The 18,414-nt window shown below is 62.8% G+C and overlaps 1 protein-coding gene across 1 annotated transcript; it reads left to right on the forward strand.

The window, feature by feature from the left end:
- Positions 1-3,073: 3,073 nt before the first annotated feature.
- Positions 3,074-11,126, forward strand: GZMA (granzyme A). The gene is made up of 5 exons (XM_008160139.3): positions 3,074-3,143; positions 5,800-5,944; positions 8,065-8,206; positions 8,402-8,674; positions 10,905-11,126. Exons 1-5 carry the CDS (start codon positions 3,074-3,076, stop codon positions 11,064-11,066), a joined length of 792 nt encoding a protein of 263 aa, XP_008158361.2. The 3' UTR covers positions 11,067-11,126.
- Positions 11,127-18,414: the final 7,288 nt, after the last annotated feature.

The following is an 18,414-nucleotide window of genomic DNA, read 5'->3' on the forward strand; positions in this document are numbered from 1 at the left end:
GCGCACCCCGCTCGCTTCGCGTGCCTGTCCCCAGGCCGCAATCGTTCCCTCGAGGGAACGAGCGCCGAGCACCGAGGTCTCATCATCTCGCCGGTCACAGATCTAAAGCTGTGACATCCGTCCGGCGAGGGAGCACACCCCTCCCTCCACACCTGCCTCGGAGTCCAGGCGGGAGCACCCTGTCCCAGACGGAGGGGGAGGGAGCCCAGGCGGCAGCACCCTGTCCCGGACGGAGGGGGAGGGGAGCCCCGGCGGGAGCACCCTGTCCCGGACGGAGGGGGAGGGGAGTCCAGGTGGGAGCACCCTGTCCCGGACGGAGGGGGAGGGAGTCCAGGCGGGAGCACCCCTGTCCGGGACGGAGGGGGAGGGAGTCCAGGCGGGAGCACCCTGTCCCGGACGAAGGGAGAGGGAGTCCAGGTGGGAGCACCATGTCCCGGACGGAGGGGGAGGGAGCCCCGGCGGGAGCACCCCTGTCCGGGACGGAGGGGGAGGGAGTCCAGGCGGGAGCACCCTGTCCCGGACGGAGGGGGAGGGAGTCCAGGCGGGAGCACCCTGTCCCGGACGGAGGGGGAGGGAGTCCAGGTGGGAGCACCCTGTCCCGGACGGAGGGGGAGGGAGCCCCGGCGGGAGCACCATGTCCCGGACGGAGGGGGAGGGAGCCCCGGTGGGAGCACCCTGTCCCGGACGGAGGGGGAGGGAGTCCAGGTGGGAGCACCCTGTCCCGGACGGAGGGGGAGGGAGTCCAGGTGGGAGCACCCTGTCCCGGACGGAGGGGGAGGGAGTCCAGGTGGGAGCACCCTGTCCGGACGGAGGGGGAGGGAGTCCAGGCGGGAGCACCCTGTCCCGGACGGAGGGGGAGGGAGTCCAGGTGGGAGCACCCTGTCCGGACGGAGGGGGAGGGGAGTCCAGGCGGGAGCACCCTGTCCCGGACGGAGGGGGAGGGAGCCCAGGCGGGAGCACCCTGTCCGGACGGAGGGGGAGGGGAGTCCTGGTGGGAGCACCCTGTCCCGGACGGTGGGGGAGGGAGTCCAGGTGGGAGCACCCTGTCCCGGACGGAGGGGGAGGGAGCCCCGGCGGGAGCACCCTGTCCCGGACGGAGGGGGAGGGAGTCCCGGCGGCAGCACCCTGTCCCGGACGTAGGGTGAGGGAGTCCAGGCGGGAGCACCCCTGTCCGGGACGGAGGGGGAGGGAGTCCAGGCGGGAGCACCCCTGTCCGGGACGGAGGGGGAGGGAGTCCCGGCGGGAGCACCCCTGTCCGGGACGGAGGGGGAGGGAGTCCAGGCGGGAGCACCCCTGTCCGGGACGGAGGGGGAGGGAGTCCAGGTGGGAGCACCCCTGTCCTGGACGGAGGGGGAGGGAGTCCAGGCGGGAGCACCCCTGTCCGGGACGGAGGGGGAGGGAGCCCAGGTGGGAGCACCCCTGTCCCAGACGGAGGGGGAGGGAGCCCAGGTGGGAGCACCCCTGTCCCAGACGGAGGGGGAGGGAGTCCAGGCGGGAGCACCCTGTCCCGGACGGAGGGGGAGGGAGTCCAGGCGGGAGCACCATGTCCCGGACGGAGGGGGAGGGAGTCCAGGCGGGAGCACCCTGTCCCGGACGGAGGGGGAGGGAGTCCCGGCGGGAGCACCCTGTCCCGGACGGAGGGGGAGGGAGTCCAGGCGGCAGCACCCTGTCCCGGACGAAGGGAGAGGGAGTCCAGGCGGGAGCACCCCTGTCCGGGACGGAGGGGGAGGGAGTCCAGGCGGGAGCACCCCTGTCCGGGACGGAGGGGGAGGGAGTCCCGGCGGGAGCACCCCTGTCCGGGACGGAGGGGGAGGGAGTCCAGGCGGGAGCACCCCTGTCCGGGACGGAGGGGGAGGGAGTCCAGGTGGGAGCACCCCTGTCCTGGACGGAGGGGGAGGGAGTCCAGGCGGGAGCACCCTGTCCCGGACGGAGGGGGAGGGAGTCCAGGCGGGAGCACCATGTCCCGGACGGAGGGGGAGGGAGTCCAGGCGGGAGCACCCTGTCCCGGACGGAGGGGGAGGGAGCCCAGGTGGGAGCACCATGTCCCGGACGGAGGGGGAGGGAGTCCAGGCGGGAGCACCCTGTCCCGGACGGAGGGGGAGGGAGTCCAGGCGGGAGCACCATGTCCCGGACGGAGGGGGAGGGAGTCCAGGCGGGAGCACCCTGTCCCGGACGGAGGGGGAGGGAGTCCAGGCGGGAGCACCCCTGTCCCGGACGGAGGGGGAGGGAGTCCAGGCGGGAGCACCCTGTCCCGGACGGAGGGGGAGGGAGTCCAGGCGGGAGCACCCTGTCCCGGACGGAGGGGGAGGGAGTCCAGGCGGGAGCACCCCTGTCCCGGACGGAGGGGGAGGGAGTCCAGGTGGGAGCACCCCTGTCCGGGACGGAGAGGGAGGGAGTCCAGGCGGGAGCACCCCTGTCCCGGACGGAGGGGGAGGGAGCCCCGGCGGGAGCACCCTGTCCCGGACGGAGGGGGAGGGAGTCCAGGCGGGAGCACCCTGTCCCGGACGGAGGGGGAGGGAGTCCAGGCGGCAGCACCCTGTCCCGGACGGAGGGGGAGGGAGCCCCAGCGGGAGCACCCCTGTCCCGGACGGAGGGGGAGGGAGCCCCGGCGGGAGCTTGCGGACAAACAAGGCAGGGCCTGGCCCTGGCCCTGTGGCTCCTTCCAGAACCAGAGAGAACAGGAAGAAGTCTGCTGAGGGACCGCGTGTGAGGACAGCGGTCACAGCGCTAACGGAGCTGAGCGCGAGTTCCCCCGCCATCGTGGGTGTGGAGGGCAGTGCTGCTGCCGCGGGAAGCCGGACCCCTCCCGCCAGCGGGACACGCAGGCCTCCTGCGGACCCCGAGGTCCCCCCCTCCCCCGCCCACCGAGGCATTGCCCCCGCGCCCCAGGCCAGCGGGCCTCAGCGGCTGCCGCAGAGCTATTCTCACTTCTGCTCCTTCACTTCCTAGGGCTCAACTTTGAAACTGAGAGAGAGCGAGAGAGCGAGAGAGCGAGAAAGCCACATCCTCTGAGCGCGGTATAAAGCGCCCGGCGGTCAGCACGGAGCACAGACCCACCGGGCTCTTGGGCGCCATGAGGGACTCCCGGGCGGCGCTGGCCTCCGCTCTCTCCGCGGCCACCTTCCTCCTGCTCCTCCCCGCAGGTAAGACGGGTCCTCACGTCCACGAGCACCGAGCGGAGCGGGCCTGCGTGGGCTTCGGCCATCGGCTGCGTGTGCGGGAGGTTCACCCGAGCCCCGCGTTCTGCCGGGCGCCGTGGATGTCTGTGTGCGAGAAGGAACAGCGTCTCTTTCCTCTGTCACCCCTCTTTCCTCTGTCACCCCTCTTTCCTCTGTCACCCCCCTTTCCTCTGTCACCCCTTTCCTCTGTCACCCCTCTTTCCCCTGTCACCCCTCTTTCCTCTGTCACCCCTCTTTCCCCTGTCACCCCTTTTTCCTCTGTCACCCCTCTTTCCTCTGCACGATTCTTTGCAAAAGGGCCTGGAGCCGGCAGCCTCTCTGCTGCCCGTTCGCAAAGGGCGTGCGAGGACGAGGACGCGGGAGCAGCGCCGCCTCTGGGGAAGGGCCGCGGCGGGGGGAGGGGGCCCTCTGCTTTTCCTGCTGCAGAAAAGGCGGGCGTTCTAAGGAGCTGAAGAGCAGGGCCCACACGCCTGTAGGAATCGGGGATGAGGAGGGTTATAGTCGCGTGGCTGGTGCGTTCAGTGGGGAGAGCATCGGCCCAAGCTCCGAAGGGTCACAGGTTCGATTCCGGTCAAGGGCAGGTACCTGGCTGGGTTGCCGGTTCGATCCCCGGCCCCAGGGTGTGTGCTGGAGGCAACCAGTTGATCGATCTCTCTCTCCCCTGCCTCCTCTCCTCCCCTCCACCCCCCCCCCAACCCTCTCTCTCTAAGAATCAGTGGGAAAACATCCTCGGGTGAAGATTAACAAAATTAAAAAAATTTTTTCATCCTCTCTCCGAGCTAGTGTGTCCTTGGACACTGGACACGGGGAGCTGCCTTGTGGGTCGAACCAGTCCGTGGCTGCGCGAGCACACGCCTGTTCTGTGCGTCCGTGGGAGACCGGGGAACCACGCTCTCTCTCTCTGGGGGGTTAGACAGCCCTGGGGCGGCGAGGTTTTCTCTAAACCTTCTGGGGAGCGAGGCTCCGGCCAGGCTGCCTCCTGGGCGAGTGAGGGCAGCGTGGGTTTCCCAGGGTCCCCGCGTGGAGGGGGTGGGGCAGCGGCTAAGGACACAACCACCTTCCCCCGGAATCCCCAAGGAACGGCCCTGGTGCGTCTCCCACCTAAAACTGGGAAGAAATTCTTAAGACGCCGCTGCAGGCCATTCGGGACAAGGTGGGCGGGAGGGGGGAGGGAGGGGCGGGGGCGCAGTGTCCGCTGGGCCCTGAAGGAGGCTGTTCGGGTTCTCACACCGTGAGCCAGAGCAGGTGGAGCTCCGTCCTAGCTGTTCTTCAGAGGAAACAGCTCCCAGGCCCCCAGCCCCCAGGCACCCCAGCCCCCAGGCACCCCAGCCCCCAGGCACCCCAGCCCCCAGGCACCCCAGCCCCCAGGCACCTCAGCCCCCCCAGGCACCCCAGCCCCCCTGAGTCCCCCAGCCCCCAGGCACCCCAGCCCCCAGCCCCTCTGCTCCACTCAGTGTCCTGCAATCGGAGAGCAATGTGGGCCCAGCGAGGCAGGGTTTGGTGATGAGACTCAGCCCCACACGGTGGAACACTCCGGAGGCTTTTAAATAACCTGACCCCTGCCGGGCCCGCAGCAGTTCCCACCGATTTTGGCTCTGGGTGGGGACCAGGAGCGACTGGTGCTTAAGCCGTCCCGTCTGTCTGAAGCCGGCCGCCTCCACGGGTGGGCGGTGGGGCGCGTGGCCTTCCTCTGAGGCGTGAGTCACGCAGGCTCTGCGCCCGGGAGGCCCAGGGGCCCCGGGACCTGCCTTCCGGGGAAGCGCCGGGGAAGATGGTGCGGCTGTCGTTCCTCTCCTCTCACGTCTAGAGCCCAGATGGCCCCGCCCCACCCCCTCTGGCAGCCAGAGCCCCGCGGCCCCCCTCCCCCCTCACCCCCACTGTCCCCACCTGACTGGGGGGTCTGAGCCGGCGGCCGGGAGCAATACTGAGAGAGACTCCCGAACACGGGGTGCGGGGAGGGCCTCACGGAGCCCACACCTCCGGTCCCGTCTCCCTGATCCTGGGAACCAGTCCAGACAGACGCCTGTCCATCGTTCCGGAACCTGGCGAGGGCAGTCTCTCCCCGGCACCTTCTCCCCCTCCCCGACGTCCTGGGAAAGCGCTGAGGTCAGCCACGGGGTCCAGCCGGAGCCGGAGGGGCCTCAGGTGCAATGGGTGCTTCCTCCCAGGTTAGGAGGGGGCAGAGGTCAGGGAAGGACGTCTCGGGGGGGAACTCCCGGGCAAGGTCGCAGCTGAGAGGCCTGGTGTGCAGGGCAGCTCTCAGCTTCCCACCCCCAGCCGTCACTCAGCCTGCAAGGGAGGCACTGGACACTGTCAGCTTCACCAGCACCTCCCGTGGCAACTGTTCCCTGGAGACCAATGCACACCGCCTGCCCCGCCCCCCCAAAGGGTCACATTTCCGCCTGCTGACCCTGGAAGTGACAGGGTGTGGCTTCTGGGGGGGAGGAGTGGGACCTCTGGGAGGGGCCTGGCACTCACACGCCCACCGGGACCCCTGGCGGATGGGCGTGCGCCCTGCACTCCTCGCCATGCCACGCGGACGGCACCTCTGCTCTGGGAAGCGAGGCTTTGGGGCGAGCTCTGGGCAGCCTGGCGTGACGTGCCTCTTCCCTCTGCACAGGCCTCTGCGTGAGAATCATCGGAGGAAAAGAAGTGGCGGCTCACTCGAGGCCCTACATGGCGCTGATCCACGGCACCAACGGCAGCTTGTGTGCGGGGGCGCTGATCGCCGACGGTTGGGTGCTGACGGCCGCCCACTGCGCCCTGTGAGTGCTGGTTTCAGATGAGAGTGTGGGTCTTCTAACGGGTGACCATTAATTTAAAAAGTAAACGCCACCAAAGCCACGGAGACGCACATGACTCGCAGAGCTGGAACCAGGAGCTGAGATCAGATGGGGCCCCGGAGAGCGAGCCCCTGAGGCAGTGTCCCTGCTCCTCCTGCAGGCCCCTGGCCCCCCATCCAGCCCACCCACACCTCCTGCAGGCCCCATGGCCCCCCCAGCACCCCATCCAGCCCCACCCACACCTCCTGCAGGCCCCATGGCCCCCCCAGCCCCACCCACACCTCCTGCAGGCTCTCAGGCCCCCCCAGCCCCCCCATCCAGCCCCACCCGCACCTCCTGCAGGCTCTCAGGCCCCCCCAGCCCCCCATCCAGCCCCACCCGCACCTCCTGCAGGCCCCTGGCCCCCCATCCAGCTCCACCCACACCTCCTGCAGGCCCTCAGGCCCCCCATCCAGCCCCACCCACTCCTCCTGCAGGCCCCCTGGCCCCCCATCCAGCCCTGCCCACACCTCCTGCAGGCCCCCCCATCCAGCCCTGCCCGCACCTCCTGCAGGCCCCCCATCCAGCCCTGCCCTCACAGGGAGGCTTGGCTCCGGCCTGGGTCGCAGGACTGGGTGGAAGGAGCTGAGTCCCGGGTTCCTGGGGCCCGAGCACCACTGAGTGGAGAAGGCTTGTTTCAAAGGCCCGTGTCCCTCGGGGACCCTCTCCCACCCGCAGGGCCTCTGTCCACTCCCTGGATCCGGCTTGAGTCCTGGGCTGTCTAGTCAGTGACCGCTACCGTCCTGGCGATGTGCATCACATGTGACTATACACATTTTAATCAGCAAAACTTAAAAAAACTACAAATTCATTTCCTCAGTCACACCCACCACATCCACATCCCCGGCAGCCGGGGTGGCCTGAGCGCGTGTGGGACAGGGCGGAGGACAGAGCCGTCCATCACGCTGGGCTCTGACCTGACGGCTCAGGCGAGACTGAGCCCAGCTGTGCTGTGGGACAGGGAGTGGGACTGTCAGGCCATAGCGTCGACACCAGCGTGTGAGTGACGCTGGCCTGAACCATTAAAACCTCAGAACGCATTTTGATTTGATTGATCAGAACGGACCTTTAGCATAGAGTGAGGGAACTGGCGTGGACCCTCCTTCCGACAGCCATCCCCCAAGGTGTTCACACACAAGGTCGTGCAAATGGCGTCCCCCTCGCACGGGGCATCTGTTTCTGAACGTTTTTCCATTCAGGTCGGTTGGTGGCTGCCTTATAGCCGCCTCCAGGGAGTTCCTCTCCGGTACCTCGTGGCTTTGCTCCTGTCTCTAAGCCCCTGGGAGCTTTGTTCTCCAGGGAGCGCAGCTCCAAGCCCTCTCACAGCTAAGGGGGTGAGGGCCACACTGAACCCCAACAGGGACCCCAAGACTTGGCTCTGCTGCCATGGAATTATCATTTGTTTTCAATACACCCAGCTTAGCTTGTTGTGAATGTGCTGGCGATGGTAGCGATGATGATGATGATTGTGAATATTTCTCTCTTTTCCGTGTCCAGCGCGGCTAGAGAGTGGTCTGGTTCCTGAGTAGAGGCAGCTGGGGATTGAGAAAATGAAAGAGACAGACACAAGATGGAAGGAAAAAGCTGGGGCCAGGTGGGACCACTGTCCTCTGATGGAGAGAAAGGGACCCAGAGCCAATACAGCGAGTTTATTTTATACAGCAAAAACCAGAAAGTCTTACTAAAGGTCAAGGCAAAGGAGATTATGAGCATTCTTGGGTGGGCCTGAGTCTGGATGTAGATAACAAAACCCTTCCCCTGGCGCCTGGGCTAAAGGTCAGGCTGACAACACTCCTGCCTCTGGCAAGGCGTGTTTCCAGGACGTGGCTCTGCCAACACCACTGGATTCAGCTGACAATAATTAAAGAAATGCTCATGTGCCTTCCCAGGTGCTCTCTACAGCTGATGATGACTTCATAAACATCTTGTTGTCTTTCAAGTGCCCGTTTGTTCTGAGCTGCAGACAAGCGTTTGCACGGCAAGCACCTTTAGAAATGGGCCATGAAAGTGACCGGCACACGATTTAAAGGCGTAAACCGTTCACAGGGCTGCATCTTTTTCAGGAACAGATCATCCCAGGTCATCCTGGGGGCCCACTCCAGGTCCAAGCAGGAGCCGGAGAAGCAGATCCTGTCGGTGAGGAAGCAGATCCCCTACCCGTACTACGACAAGCCCAGGCATGAGGGCGACCTCAAACTGTTAAAGGCACGTACCTTTCATCGTACCTTCAATTGACTTCAGCGCCGTAGAGCTTCCTACCGTCTGGCCACCAGCATGGCGAGCTTTCTCGGTGCCCTATAGCTACAGACTGTAGCTACGGGAGGGAGCGCCCAGGGTTAGAAGCATGCCAATATTTTAATGATCTCATTCTGTTACCTCTTTATGCTTTTCTCCCCACAGCTGAGGGGGAAAGCAACAATTAATAAAAATGTGGCTATTCTGAGACTCCCTAAAAGGGGGAAAGACGTAAAACCAGGAACCAGGTGCCACGTGGCAGGCTGGGGGTTGTTTCGCAATGACAAGCTAGCCCAACCCGATACGCTGAGAGAAGTCAATGTCACCGTCCTGGACAGGAAGACCTGCAATGGCCACAAGTACTATGGCCGTCACCCTGTGATCCAACCAGATATGATCTGTGCGGGAGACCCCAAGGGCGGGAAAGACTCGTGCGACGTAAGTGAAAGGCGACCTCACACTTGGGCTGTTGGGTTAAGTTGTGCAGAAATAGAGAAGACAACGTCACACTTAGCCCTCTCACCACGCTTAGCCCTCTCACCACGCTTAGCCCTCTCACCACGCTTAGCCCTCTCATCACGCTTAGCCCTCTCATCACGCTTAGCCCTCTCATCGCACTCAGTCCTCTCACAGTCGTGGCTGCCGCTAAGGGGGTTGTTCAGCAAAAAGGGCAGGTGGGCTGCTAGTGCCTGGGTGGACTGTGACATCTTCTGGATTTTATGTCAAAACCACCGGAGAAGCAATTGCTTTCCTCATATAACATATGTCCACCTAGCCGAAACCGGTTTGGCTCAGTGGATAGAGCGTCGGCCTGTGGACTGAAAGGTCCCAGGTTCGATTCCGGTCAAGGGCATGTACCTTGGTTGCGGGCACATCCCCAGTAGGGGGTGTGCAGGAGGCAGCTGATCGATGTTTCTCTCTCATCGATGTTTCTAGCTCTCTATCCCTCTCTCTTCCTCTCTGTAAAAAATCAATAAAATATATATTAAAAAAAAAAAAAAAAAAAAAAAAAAAAAAAAACATATGTCCACCTAAACGTGAGCCCTGGCCGGTTTGGCTCAGTGGACAGAGCATCGGCCTGGGGACTGAAGCCAATCAGTGATTCTCTCATCATTGATGTTTCTAACTCTCTCTCCCTCTCCCTTCCTCTCTGGAATCTATATACACTAGAGGCCCAATGCACGAAATTCGTGCAAGAGTAGGCCTTCCTTCTCTCCAGCCGCCGGCAGGCACCCGGGACCTGGGCTTCCCTCGGAGCCCCAGCTTTGTCCGGAAGGACATCCTGAAGGACGTCCGGTCCAATTAGCATATTACTCTTTTATTATAGACTAGAGGCCCAGTGCACGAAGATTCGTGCAAGAATGGGCCTTCCTTCCCCTGGCTTCTGGCACCACATTCGCTCCCAGCAAGAGCAGCCTTTCTGCCTTCCCACGCTGCCCAGAGGCCCAGAGCAGCTGGGGTGGTGCAGAACGCAAGCGTCCTGCCTCGCCCCCCGCGGCTTGGCACCTGTGTATGCAAGTTAACCTGTCATCTTTGTTGGGTTAATTTGCATACTCACTCCTGATTGGCTGGTGGGTGTTGCAAAGGCACGGTCAATTAGCATGTTGCTCTTTTATTAGTGCAGATTTTAAAATATGTAACACTCAGAAGACCCCTTCTGTGCCCTGCTCCCCACATCTCAGCACACTCCCCACATCTCAGCACCCTCCCAAAATGCCTCTGCCATTTAGCCTGGCAGGTCTGAAAGGCGTGTCATTTCCAAGCTGAACTGAGGGTCTCAGCGACCCCCCACAGCCTCCGGGATCCGAGCTCCGTCCCCAGGAAGCAGCTTCCGAGCATGGCCCACGCGGAAGGGGCCGGGCTCCCTGTCAGAGTCGGAGAAGGGACGGGTCAGGGCCCCAGAAGGAGGGAGGCAGGAGAGGCACCTGCGTGTTTGAGCTCTGAGCGCTGGCTCCTCGCTTCCCGCCTTTTCCAAAGACCCTGAGCCCCATTAAAGAGGAGGACGGGGTGTGGGATTGGGGAATCAGACACCGAGACCAGAGGTCTGTCTGTTACACGGGGCTGCCTCTAGGGTTCCCTGGGAGGACACATGGCACACACGGGAGGCCCCGTGAGGAGCAGAGAGCGGGGCTTCCAGGCCCAGGAGCCTCCTGCTGTGCAGGCGTGAGCTGGACGTGCCATCCCTGAGGCCGGAGCCTCCGTCCGCACCCTCACGCGGGAGGAGCGGGGAGAAGGGTGTCGGTTTGAGAGGGAGACAGGAAAGTGGCTTTGGTTTTGTTTCTTTGGGAAGACAGTTGTCTGCTGGAGAAACTAAAAACCATGGTTTCTCTTTTGCCTCAAATCCCACCTGCATCTGAGGATTGGACCCCGAGTTCGTCAGCGTTTTGAGAAAATGACAAGAGGAGAGTTCCTCTCCTAAAGCAGAGAACTGACCTCAGCGGCACAGGCTAGCCGGCAGTGATGCACGTTTCACTGTAACTCTCACTGGTTCCTGTTAAGCCAATTTACAAATATTAAAATATTCCCAACGTTTGGGTGTTAAGCGCTAACTTTCAATTAAGTGAAGGTTGGTCTTAATGCCACATTAAAAGGAGTTTCTTCTGCTCGATGGGCGTGTTCTCGATGGGCTTGCTGGGTGCTCACAGCCCCTCCCCCTCTTCTCTCGCAGGGGGATTCCGGGAGCCCCCTGATCTGCGAGGGCACCTTCAGGGGCGTCACATCCTTCGGGAAGCAAAACAGGTGTGGGGACCCCCGGGGCCCCGGCGTCTACACGCTGCTCTCCCAGAAACACCTCAACTGGATCACCAAGACGACGCAGAGGGCGGCCTAGGTCACGGACTTGCGCCCCACCTGCTGCCGCGCCTCAACCCCTCAACCCGCCATAAATAAAGCGGCTCACACGACTGTCCCGGGTTCTCACTGTCACTCCGTGGGCGGACCCGCCGGGGAAGCGAGGCCGGGTCGCAGCGTGGCCTGGGGAGGGGCCGGGCGGGGCGGGGACCGGCGTCACCCCCGTCGCAGGTGATAAGCGCAGAGCCAGGGCTGAAATGGCCGAACGGCCTCCACAGGAAACGAGCAGCGGCCGTGGCGTCCATGGCGGCCAGCACAGCGACCACAGAGCACGCCCAGCTGCGGGGCGGCAGCTCATCTCACCAACATGATGCGAGTGAAGGAAGCCGGACGCAAACGGGAGTCTTTTCTGAGTGATTCCATTTCTCTGAAGGTGGGCATAAGGCACACTAACCCAAGGAGACAGGGGTTAGAATCGCAGAAGGGTGCTGAGTGCGAGGAGCGGGGGGCGGGGGGAGAGGGGAGGAAGAGACACGGAGGAGGAAGGAGAGGGGAAGAAGACAAGGAGGAGGGGGGAGGAGGAGGAGGAGGAGGGGGGAGGAGGAGGGGGAGGAGGAGGGGGAGCAGCAGAGAGAGGGGATGGAGGGGGCAGGAGAGGAAAGGAGGACGAGGAGGAGGGGGGAGGAGGACGAGGAGAAGGGGGAGCAGCAGAGAGAGGAGATGGAGGGGGCAGGAGAGGAAAGGACGAGGAGGAGGAGGGGGGAGGAGGACGAGGAGGAGGGGGGAGGAGGAGGAGGAGGAGGAGAGGGGAGGAGGAGGAGAAGGGGGGGGGAGCCGCAGAGAGAGGAGATGGAGGGTCAGAGACGGGTGTGGGGCAGCCGCGGGGGAAGCAAAGCGCCTCCCCTGAGCAAGAAGCTCAGAGCTGCACCCCCTCAGGAAGGCCCCTCGTCCAGCTGGACCCTCAGCACCCCACGGGAGACGGGCCACACAGCACTGTCGCTTAGACGAGGGCGCGGGCGCTCAGGCCAGGGTGGCAGCAGCGCCCCCCACAGGCCGGGCCGTCCTCTGCAGCAGCGCCCGCGGGTGTCTGGGCTCAAGGTGACGGGTGGGAGAGGAGGCAGCGGGTGGCCACTGTCCCGCTGGTGCTGAGGCTGGGACGCCGCCGGGTGTGGCCACGGGTCCCTCCCAGCCCAGGGCCCAGCGGAACCATCACCTCCGCGGTGCTGAGCCGTCGGGGGTCAAGGCAGCATGGCCGGCGCTAAGGGGGCGCTTGCCCCCCTCACACCCGTGTCCTGTGGCTGCCGCGTGGCTTCAGCAGCAGGCATGTCCTCCCTCCGGGTCCTGGGGACCAGAAGTCCATGTGAGGGGCCACCAGGGCCTCCTTCGGGGTCCAGGCCCCGCCCCTGCCCCTTGGGCTCCTGCAGCTCAGGCCGCCCTTGACCTGTGGCCTCAGGCTCCGGGTCGGCCCCTGGAGCCACACTCCTCCCCTTCCGCGTCTCTGCAAGGACACTTGTTGTTTGACGGACTCGACTCGTCCACGTTTAAAGGAAGTGCATCCGAGCAGGCCGCCCTCGTGCAGTCGTTCTGGGCGTAAAACAAATGTGTGTTCCTCGTGCCCCAGCAACAGCCCAGGGACCTCCTGAGCGTGCACACGGCACAGGAGCTGCGGACGGCATGGACCCCGTGTGGGGGGACACCGTGCGGACAGGAGGCCACGGCCCAGCTGGCTCCTCCAACACCGAACTGCACGTGTAGGCCAGAGCACGGGAGACATTATGTCGTTTCAACGGTCCAACTCCTGCCTAGACCGTCACTCCCGGCTCACGGAAGACCAGGACGCGGGGCCTTCGCGCCTGGCTGCCGGGGAACACTGGGACCCGCACCTGGGGGGACGCGGGCTTCGTCTCTGAGCCCTCGTCGGCCTGCGCGGTCCCGGAGGCCTGCTGCCCCCGCAGGTGATGGGAAACAATGAAGGAGAGAGACTGGTTGTCACACTGAAACGCAGGTTCGGGTGCAGAGGGAGAACAGAGCCCGCGTGCCAGCTTAAACCCACCCGTCCCACGAGGACGCCGATGCACTGCCTCACACGGAGCACACGCGTGCCAGCCGAGGGAGCGGCGGACCTTGTGGGAAGACACGGAGACGCCGCCGCACGCGCTGAGCATTCCTCCTGTCACAGGAGATTGTAACGCCAAAGACATGTTTGCCATCTGTCTGTCACATCGGCACCACCCGTGGGCCTGAGCCCGGCGCAGCCCCGTCAATAACCACGGGTTCACCGCCTGTGGCCCTTTCTCCACTGCGTCTGCCGAGCACACAGAGCTGCTCTTGGCGGGCAGTCCCCGTGACGACCTGAGGTCGGGACTGGATCTGGTGTTCCGTTTCAATTCTCATCAAAACACCCCACGAAGTCAGACCACAGGCCACAGCCTTCTCGTCTCTCGAGCTGAGAATGACACGCTCAACAGGAACTGAGCCACCCAGGCGCCCCGCGGTCCCGTCGACCGCAGCTGAGCAAAGCGTGACCCCGTGACGCGCCACCAGGAGCGGCTGAGGGGGCACCGGGCACCGGCGGGCGAGGCAGAGGCGGGCTGCTCCGGCGCCAGGCTCTGCCGGCCACGGCTCCACAAAACTCCAGTGAAACTTCCGGAGTGAAATGAAAAGGCACACGGGTGTGTTACACGGTGTTGCATGTTTGAAAGTCGTTAAGAGAGTCGATCTGAAAACCTCTCATTGGTACCCCCAGACATGAAACCCTTAGGGAGAAATCTAACAAAACGTGTGCAGTGATTATATGAGGAAAATTACAAAACTCGCATCAAAGAAAATTCAATATATCAATAGTCCACGTGCTTAGATAAGAAGATTCAATGCTGTTAAGATGTCAGTTCTTTCCAAGTCGATTTAAAGATTCAGTGCAATGCCGGTAAGTTATTTTTTTTAATATTGACAAACAGATCCTGAAGTTTATCTGGAGGGCAAAAGTCCCAGCGTCGTTAACACAACCCTGAGTGAGAAGAGCCAAGATGAGGGACCGGCATTAAGGCTTGCCAGCAACTGTAGGAACCAACAGGGTGGGGTTGGCAGAGAGGAGGCAAACCGGTCAACGGGATAGACCAGTGGTCGGCACACTCCTTAGTCCACAGAGCCAAATATCAACAGTACAACCATTGAAATTTCTTTTGAGAGCCAAGTTTTTTAAACTTAAACTTCTTCTAACGCCGCTTCTTCAAAATAGACTCACCCAGGCCCTGGTATTTTGTGGAAGAGCCACACTCAAGGGGCCAAAGAGCCGCGTGTGGCTCGCGAGCCGCAGTTTGCCGACCATGGTCCTAGGCTATCTCGATACCATGGGCACATTCTCTCCGCCCTCTCAGCACAGATGCGTGTTCTCCTGAGTCAGATACCCGGCATCTCCCAATGCGGAGTCAGTAACGAACGGCGTGCAGACGGCCCGACCCCAGAGGTGGTGGGCGCGTGGCCGCGGCGCAGGCAGTGCCCTGCGGACGGCTGCTTCGTCCCCGGTGCGGTCCCAGGCCCTGTCTCCCGTCCAGGGGATGCCTGTCACAGTTTTACGTGAGGCGAGCACTTATTAATAGAGAGGGAGAGGGAGATAAGGAACGAGACCAAGGCGGGAAAGGCAGGAATGACTCGATGCTCCGCGCACGTGGGTCTGGCTCGTTTACCTCGAGAGGCAGGTCGTGTTGGCACTCAATCTGGAGGAATTCCGGGCACAGAGAACGCATGGGAACCTCGAGGGGTTAGAATAAGGTCAGGAAGTAACAAAATGCAATAGGAACCCACACACGTCTCTAATAGCAAATAATCTGATGCAAATATTCGGGGGGGGGGGCCTGCACCTCCCAGGAGGGACCCTGGGGACACCTTGAGGTTGGGACAGAAGTAGCAAAGATGACCCATTAGCACCCTCACTGGTTTGGCTCAGTGGATAGGGCGTCGGCCTGCAGACTGGAGAGTCTTGGGTTCGATTCTGGTCAAGGGCACGTACCTCGGTTGCAGGCTCCTCCCCAGCCCAGGCCCCAGTCAGGGTTCCTGCAGGAGGCAACCAGTCGATGTGTTTCTCTCACATCGATGTTTCTCTCTGTCTTCCCCCTCTCCCTCCCTCTCTCTCTGAAATCAAGAGGAAAATATCCTTAGAAATCCGGAACAGAACAGAATCCCAGCGGGAAGGCAGGGGAGGGCGGGGGGAGGTAATCAAGCAAAGACCTTGTAAGCACATATGCATGACCCGTGGGCACAGACAACGGGGTGGTGAGAGCCTGGGAGCGGGACAGGGGGCTGGAGGGGGGTCGATGGGGGGAAAAGGGGGACATCTTTAATACTTTCAACAATAAAGAATCATTTAAAAGGAAAGAAAAAGATTCTCAGGTGAAGATTAACAACAACAGTGACCCACTGGCTCCCAGGCCTGTGTCCCCAGCCCCTGCCCACCTGCCCACGGCCACAGCCCCACACAGCAGCAGCCACTCACCAGCCATTGACTCCAAGGTCTCAACACTCAGATTGACCGCGACCGACAGTCCCTCTTCTCTGTGACACTCAGAGCTCCCTCTTCCTGCGGGCGTGCGGACCCTTCAGGCAGGTGGTCCAGAGACTGTGCCCCACCACCGCGCCTCGAGGGGCTCAGGCCACGTCAGCCTCTCCCCCTCCCGTCTGGCCACGGCCGCGGCCACAGCCGCCTTCACGGGACTGCGTCTCTCCGCGTGGCTGGCCTGGCAGACAGCTGGTGGCCCTTCTGGGTCACTTCAGGATACACTCTCTGCCCCTTCCAGTGACATACACACACACACACACACACACACACACACTAGAGGCCGATGCACGAAGATTCGTGCAAGAATAGGCCTTCCTTCCCCTGGCTGCCGGCACCAGCTTCTCTCTGGCACCCGGGACCCAGGCCTTTGCTCCGGCCCTGCCTCCCTCCTGTGGCTCCCTCCACCCCCCCTGCCCCCCATAGCAGGCATCCCGCCCGTCCCCAGCCACTCCGCACCTGCACATGCACACTGCCCAGAGGCCCAGAGTGGCAGGGCAGGGCGGAACGCCTGCCTCGTTGCCATGGTGATGACGCAAGCATCCCAGCCTGGCTGCCACCATCTTTGTTGCGTCAATTTGCATATCTCCTCCTTATTGGTTGTGGGCGCTGCCATCTTTGTTGCAGAGTGATGGTCAATTTGCATATTCTGTCTTTATTAGATAGGATATATATATATTTTTAAATTTACTTCAGAGATGGAGAGAGAGAAACATCAACGATGAGAATCATGGATTGGCTGCCTCCCACACACCCCACACTGGGGATCGAGCCAACAACCCAGGCATGTGCCCTGACTGGGAATCGAACCCTGACCTCCTGGTTCATAGGTCAGTGCTCAACCCCTGAGCCACACCGGCTGGGCTACCTGAGCTTTCAAAGTAGTTTTCACATCGAGGCAATTCCCAGTCACCACCCCCAGCTTGCCTCGGGCTGTGAGCCTCGGGCCGTGGGCCTCGGGCTGTGAGCCTCGGGCCGTGGGCCTCGGGCTGTGAGCCTTGGGCTGTGAGCCTTGGGCCAGTGTCTGCGGCTCCAAGGCCAGGCTCTGGGTCCCTTCCTGGGAGTTCCTGGAATCTATTGTAATGATTTTATCACACACACACACACACACACACACACACACACACACACCCCGGCGCTGCCTGAAGGGGAGTGAGCCTCTCCTCCCTCAGCGGGGCCCCAGGTGACCTGTGCATTCACCGGGAGTCTGGCTCCTGAGCCCGTGCGCGGGCAGCTGAGGAGCTGGTTGATATACCGTGTGTGGACCAGACAGGAAGCACATCTACCCCCAAAGGCAAGCGGCACCCACCAAGGAGCCTGTCGCTCTGGAGACCAAAGTAGGACGCAGCCTGACCTTTCTCGGCGTCAGTGTGCACCTGTGCTGCGGGCCTGTGAGGCCTGGGGGTCTGGGGGCGCCGAGGGCCGGGTCCTCCCCAGGCCCAGGTGCCCAGGTGCGCCGTGCCCAGGCCCCAGGGCCCCGGGGCAGCGAGGCGGGAACGGCCGCGGGAGACAGGCCTCGAGGCCCCTCCTCACAGAAAAGAAACGGCCTGTGGCCACGGGCAGCCGGCCAGGAGGGCGGGCAGGAGAGCTGCGACAGGAAGATCCCTAGCAAAGGGGGTGGGGAGACCAGTGAGGCAGGAATCTTAGGGGGACACACAGGCAGGCTTAGGGGTTTTTTAGAATTGGGTCCATGGGAAAAAGCACGGGGCTGCAGACTGGGAGGAGGCACATTTCCTGAACACAGGAAGCCAGGAGCTGTCACCTCTCTGTAAGACAGAGAGGCAGCAGGTAATTCCATAAGACAAGGGGACTGGAAGCAGCCGACAAAGGTCACACTTACAAGATAAAGAGAAGGAAGCCCTTCATTCAGAAGGAAGGAGCGGGGAGAACCTCACGCGTCCCTTGTGAGGTTTGACCTTTGAGCCCAGGAGTTACTATAGTAACCAGTCTAGGGGAATAGTGACCAGTCAGAGGGGATAGCAGGCACCAGGATCTGCAGCCTTTATAAGCCGCGGGGAAAGGAACCCAGTGGGACCCTTCTCCCCCGCCCCACGTGAGAGTCCATTCTGTGGGACCCTTCTCCCCCGCCCCACGTGAGAGTCCGTTCTGTGGGACCCTTCTCCCCCGCCCCACGTGAGAGTCCGTTCTGTGGGACTCTTTCCCTCTCCACACGTGAGAGTCCGTTCTGTGGGACTCTTTCCCCCTCCCCACGTGGGAGTCCGTTCTGTGGGACCCTTCTCCCCCTCCCCACGTGGGAGTCCGTTCTGTGGGACCCTTCTCCCCCTCCCCACGTGGGAGTCCGTTCTGTGGGACCCTTCTCCCCCTCCCCACGTGGGAGTCCGTTCTGTGGGGCCCTTCTCCCCCGCCCCACGTGGGAGTCCGTTCTGTGGGACCCTTCTCCCCCTCCACACGTGAGAGTCCATTCTGTGGGACCCTTCTCCCCCTCCCCACGTGAGAGTCCGTTCTGTGGGACCCTTCTCCCCCTCCCCACGTGAGAGTCCGTTCTGTGGGACCCTTCTCCCCCTCCCCACGTGAGAGTCCGTTCTGTGGGACCCTTCTCCCCCTCCCCACGTGAGAGTCCGTTCTGTGGGACCCTTCTCCCCCGCCCCACGTGAGAGTCCGTTCTGTGGGACCCTTCTCCCCCGCCCCACGTGAGAGTCCGTTCTGTGGGACCCTTCTCTCCCGCCCCACGTGGGAGTCCGTTCTGTGGGACCCTTCTCCCCCGCCCCACGTGAGAGTCCGTTCTGTGGGACCCTTCTCCCCCGCCCCACGTGAGAGTCCGTTCTGTGGGACCCTTCTCTCCTGCCCCACGTGGGAGTCCGTTCTGTGGGACCCT

This window comes from Eptesicus fuscus, chromosome 4 (assembly GCF_027574615.1).
Source record: "Eptesicus fuscus isolate TK198812 chromosome 4, DD_ASM_mEF_20220401, whole genome shotgun sequence".
Classification (NCBI taxonomy): domain Eukaryota; kingdom Metazoa; phylum Chordata; class Mammalia; order Chiroptera; family Vespertilionidae; genus Eptesicus; species Eptesicus fuscus.

Excerpts from the sequence above, each read along its gene's own strand:
- GZMA (XM_008160139.3), top strand. The coding sequence starts at position 3,074 with ATGAGGGACTCCCGGGCGGCGCTGGCCTCCGCTCTCTCCGCGGCCACC. Across the intron at positions 5,945-8,064 it reads ACGGCCGCCCACTGCGCCCT|GAACAGATCATCCCAGGTCA; the intron begins GTGAGTGCTGGT and ends CATCTTTTTCAG. Across the intron at positions 8,675-10,904 it reads GCGGGAAAGACTCGTGCGAC|GGGGATTCCGGGAGCCCCCT; the intron begins GTAAGTGAAAGG and ends CTTCTCTCGCAG.